At 46.5% G+C, this 5,371-nt stretch overlaps 1 protein-coding gene across 1 annotated transcript in view; it reads left to right on the top strand.

The window, feature by feature from the left end:
- LOC115110334 (ubiquitin carboxyl-terminal hydrolase 31-like) overlaps positions 1-4,171 on the top strand; it is a 63,643-nt gene extending 59,472 nt beyond the window's left edge. Inside the window, 8 exon segments of the mRNA XM_029635909.2 lie at positions 414-438; positions 441-532; positions 816-1,041; positions 1,171-1,329; positions 1,525-1,680; positions 1,868-2,314; positions 2,317-3,085; positions 3,087-4,171. Coding sequence (XP_029491769.2) covers positions 414-438; positions 441-532; positions 816-1,041; positions 1,171-1,329; positions 1,525-1,680; positions 1,868-2,314; positions 2,317-3,085; positions 3,087-3,339 — 2,127 coding nt within the window. The 3' untranslated portion in view covers positions 3,340-4,171.
- The last annotated feature ends 1,200 nt before the right edge of the window (positions 4,172-5,371 follow it).

Below are 5,371 nucleotides of genomic sequence, written 5' to 3'. Positions count from 1 at the left end.
TTGTATGTATTTAAACAAGAAAAGAGACTTGGAAAAAGGAATATTCTCTTCTTACCAGAGGGTTTGTTTATTATTCCACAGCTGAATATCCAATAGCCTTTAATTTTGTTGAAATGCTGAGGGTGCTGGATATTCTGCCCCTAATTCTATGTTTGAAATACAGCATTTTTATAATGGCTTTTCTCTGTCTGGAAGGACACCAGATAGACTGAATATACACTGTGGTTAGCAGAGGCTGGAGTTGGTCAGTTTAAGAACTGGCACTGGTCACAGAAATGAAGGTGCTGTGAAAACATGGAGTAGATCAGTCAGGAACTCCCTCTGTGAGTGAGACTGATTTAAAAGCACTGCGGTGGGAGATTTTCCTTGATGGCTGTGTGTGTGTGTGTGTGTGGGGTCTGTCTTTGTTCCAGCTGGCCCCAGATGATGCCTGGCGCTGCCCCACTGCAAGCAGCTGCAGCAAGGCCACATCAAGCTCAGCCTGTGGACCCTGCCTGATGTGCTCATACTGCACCTCAAGAGGTTCAGACAGGTACTGCAGCAACAACAAACATTCAGCACCCCTTCCAATTCCCCCACTGAGAATTGTGTCCAATCATTCCTGTTTTGTTTTTGTAACGGTAGTTTCTCATGCTTTGGGCGACCCGACTGGTTCCTATTCATGGTTTGACTTCAGTCAGTGTTGCTTGTTCTGTCTTGTCCATGTTCAGTCACTGCCATTCAGTCTTACCCGGTGACCTGTCTCCTGCCTGTCTGAGGCAGTTGTAGCGACAGTTCAGTTTACTGGGTACTGTGTTTACTGCTGTGTCCTGAAGGAAGCTGACAGGAGGGTGAAGATGCAGAACATGGTGCGGTTCCCTCTGCTTGGCATGGACATGGCTCCTCACATGGTGAAGAGGTCCCAGAGCAGCTGGAGCCTGCCCTCTCACTGGTCACCATGGAGACGACCCTACGGCCTGGGGCGTAACCCTGACGACTACCTGTACGACCTGTACGCCGTCTGCAATCACCACGGAAACATGCATGGAGGCCACTACACAGGTAAGACCGGGTGGTTTAGCAGTAAGGTGGTAGTAGTCACTGACTGGAGGTAGATGGATAGGAAAATAACACTACATTCTGACAGCTTCTTCACCATCACCCTAAATCTCTTGTTCTTCTAACCCCCAGCTTACTGTAAGAACTCTGTTGACGGCCAGTGGTACTGCTTTGACGACAGTGAGGTCCAGCCCGTCGCTGATGATGATGTGTGTCAGCAGACGGCCTACATCTTGTTCTACCAGAGGAGGAACACGATCCCCTCCTGGTCCGCCAACAGCTCCGTAGCAGGTCAGTGGTGACTTGGAGTGTGGGATTTTCCTGACACTAATGTTTCCTTAAGATGGTGTATTACGTGGTGCTACAGGAGAAATGCCATTAAGTGACATTAAAACTGTTTGTCCACTCTTAGTTGGACAGTAGCATCAACATCTTGGTTATCTTTGAGAGACCTGAGGGGTTGATTGTCGTGTCTATCTGTGCCAGGCTCCACCAGCTCATCTCTGTGTGACCACTGGGTGAACCGTCTCCAAGGCAGCAGGCCGGCCAGCCTGGCTTCCGGGGCCTCCTCCAGACGCACCTCTCTGGCCTCCTTGGGCGAGTCAGTGGAGTTCACCACAGGGGACCGCAGCGAAGATGACGGTCAGATACACTGGGTTTCTCTGTCTTTCTCCATCTTCAGCTCTTTTGCCCTCCTCTCCCCTCTTTAGCTAATTATTTCTAACCTTACAGGATCTGTTACTATGCCCAGTTGAGAAAAGGGGCATTAAATTATCCTTTCAGTGAGTCTAGTGCATTAGTGTAAACTCATTTATTTGTATCTATTTAGGTGGATTTTCGACCCGTCCCTTTGTTCGGAGCATCCAACGTCAGAGCTTGTCTTCCAGGTCATCCATTGCCAGTCCTCTGGCCTTCAGTGAGAACAGCATGAAGCCCTCCTGGTCCCTCTCTGCCAAGCTCCATATGAGGTCCAACTCCCCCTCACGCTTCTCCCTGGACTCACGCTCCTCTCCCCCCTTGGAGAGGATAGGAGAAAGGGGAGAGGCCTGTGATGACAAGGTATCCACATCTTGCTTCGGTAGCTACAGCCGGCATGAGCGCTACCCTGGTGGCAGGGCCCCCTTGGCCATGATGGAGGGGAACAGCACCGACCAGGACCATGGCAGGAGGATCCTAGATGAAGTCTACTGCAGGGCCCCCACGCCGGCCGATAAGAAGAGCTCCAAGAGTGACCCAACGGACAACAACAACCAGATAACAGCCCTGAACCAAAACGCACAAGCCCCCTGTCGAAAGAGCAGAAACGCAAGAGCAGCACTGCCGGATCTGCCCCAAAGTTAGAGAGCGCCAGGTCCAAAAAGAGTTCCATCAAGTCTGAGCCAGAGAAAAACTCCAAGAAGCGCCAGTGTTCGTCCTCCACCCCCAAATCCTCTACATCCCAAATGTCTTCCAGCCCTGTGGTAAAGGGCCCCAAGGTGACCACCTCTAAAGACAAGACCACCAGCAGCAGCAGTGCTACGCCCACCAGGACCCCGTCCAAAAAGAAAGAGTCTTTGTCTTCCAAGGGTCCTGACTCGGCAGATGGAACCCCCCAGCGCAAGCAACGCATCTCCACACCGCTGTCCTCTGCTTCCCCCTCCCCCACCATAAAGAAGAGTGCCTCTGGCCTTGAGAAGACCACCTCTGGTCAGAAGAAGCTGCTGGAGAGGAGCTGCAGTCGGGACTCAGGGTTAGTAAGCCCTCTGGTTGATAGACCACGCTGGGGCAGCAACGCTGCAGCCAGGACCCCCACCAAGACTGCTGCGGAGGGGGTCCGTCCAGAGAGGAGGTTTTTGCGGAGTTCCATCAGCAGCTCCTCTGTCACCAGCCTGCGCTCCCCCAGTGTCTCCTGCAGGGACCCTAGGCACAGCAGCAAGTCAGAGGACAAGGGCCTGTCGTTCTTCAAGAACGCCCTGCGCCAGAGAGAGTCCCGTCGGTCGGCCGATCTGGGTAAGACCAGCATCCTGGCCAAGAAGGCCTCTGAGAGGACAGCCAGGCGGAGCGTTCAGGGGGGATGGGTCGGCCTGTGCCTCAGAGCATCATGTGAACAAGGTTGTCATTGAGGTAAAGGAGTCCTCCAAGCCCTCCACCCCAGTCAGACGCTCTCTGTTGCCTGTTATAGGTAAATCCAAGTCTTCCACTTCTGAATCCAGTCTTAATTCTCCCCCCAATGGGAAAAAGCCTCTTGAGAAGCAGGCGTCCTCCAGAAATCTTTCTGCCAGCATGCAGTCTTCTGCACGCCCAACACAGAAGCCTCAATGACATCATATATCGATAGCAGTCTCATTGTTTTATGTATGCAGCATTTTTTTTCCCATGTGCCTAAGATATAAATATATATAGATTGAGAGAATATATAATATATATATATATACTTGTATTTTTCTTTTCATAAGCAAGATGTAAATGATCAAAAGCGCCTTTCTATCCTGTCATGGAACCAAATCATTGCCTTTGGCAAAGTATGGTATTAGTCTACTACTGTACACAAAACTGAATAGGAATGTTTTAAGATAGCACTTTGTAAATAGAGTATGGAATATTTTTTCCCAGAACAACACTATATACAGTAACATAGTTAATAAAAATCTATTACTGTCAATTTTTATGTATTACATTTACTTGGTTTAAAAAGGTCACGTGAAACTAGAGTAACGGGTCTAGGACTTGACATTTATTAAGGCTGTAAGGGTACACTAGTCTGAAGATATTTTGTGGAGTAGTCTAAAATGTTACTCCTTTTCTACATCTGGTGCTGTTCAAAGGGCAATACTGGCACTGTTTGAAATATTTAAAATGCTGAGGTTCTGAAATAAAAAATATCTATGTCGGGTCAGCAACAGGCGTCCTGTGGCGCGAAACCAGCCAGGAAGTTATTTTTTTGGGGGGGGTTGGGGGACTACCCAAAGTTTTTAGTATAAACAAATATATGTATATATTTTGGGAATTGTTTTTGGTCAAAAAATGTGTTTAGTTTAGGAACTCTGTTTCCAAGTATTTTCTTGAATAAAAAAAGAGATGTGATCGTGTCTCAATGTAATCAAGATATGAAATGATTGTTCTCAAATACAATCTGTTTTTGGCCTTAGTTATGGTCAGTTTGCAGTGTACAAATTATTCTAAATATGTTCCGGCCCCCGACCATCCGCGGCTGAATCTAGTTGCCTACCCCTGATCTATGTGTTCAGTTACCAGTCCTGGTAGCACCTCTCAACCTGTGGTACCTCATGAGAGATTAACGTTTCTGCCATGTATGGAATAGCAGCCAGAGGCTGCTGTATAGTACTGATAAAAACAACACCGCTCATTTAAGTTGAACATTTGTGCTTATTTGCCTTTGTCCGGTCTTCAGATGAAGTCAATTCAATCTAAATAACGCACACTGCACTGAACATTTTTACTATTTGCTGTTACTTGAAGCATATCTACATAACTGTACAACTGTCAGGCCCTGCATGGGGATCTTCTCCTTAGTTGAAGGATAGTTTGACGAGTCATTTCAGTCAGATCTGGTGCCACCCCCATATCTGCAAAGCTTTTCTAGCTGTAGCTTTTGACCTGTTACTGAACTCTCCCTGTGTCTTGCTGTAACCCATTTGGTAATCTACCATGCCCAAGCCTTTCAGTGCAATAGTTCTCAAGACTGTTCATCAGTCTTACCTTCTATGTTAAATATGATAACTTTAATTATGATTTTAAGATACCAGGGTAAACAGTTTTGCTGGTCTGCTTGTAACATATTGAAATCTTCAGATACCCTTCTACTGAAATGGCATTTTTGTAATTTTTAATATTTCGCTTGCTGACAATGTAAGAGACCCAGTTTCTCCAGGGTCTTGAGATTTGTTATCTCTAACCTACTGCACCAAGTTTAATATTAAACCCCACTGCAGACATTTTGCTGCCAAAATCTACAGTCTGTCTGAAAATGAAACCCCCACTGTTACATGTGAACTATTAGCATATTAATGATTGTGTAGGGGCTCAGCAACAGCCTGACAACCTGTCACTTGTTATTGTTGCCCATGGCTACACTGTCATTAAGTGAGCTGCTGCTACAAACACTGGTGAAATGGTGGGCTTTTGATCCAATAACAGCTCTAGCTCACTGAATTACTTTGCCTTGACCTGAGGGGTATACTACAAAACAGAATCAATGAATTAGCCAGCTAACTTTGATAAGCAACCAGAAATAACTATTGATTTTATGGTTAATTAAATAAATTAGAGCATACCCATTTCAAACGTAACTTTTTTTATTTTGTAGAAAGATTTCAGAATATTTATGCTTAGG

The sequence above is a fragment of the Oncorhynchus nerka genome, linkage group LG26 (assembly GCF_034236695.1).
Source record: "Oncorhynchus nerka isolate Pitt River linkage group LG26, Oner_Uvic_2.0, whole genome shotgun sequence".
Classification (NCBI taxonomy): Eukaryota; Metazoa; Chordata; class Actinopteri; order Salmoniformes; family Salmonidae; genus Oncorhynchus; species Oncorhynchus nerka.
This window is presented reverse-complemented; position numbering and strand designations above follow the sequence as displayed.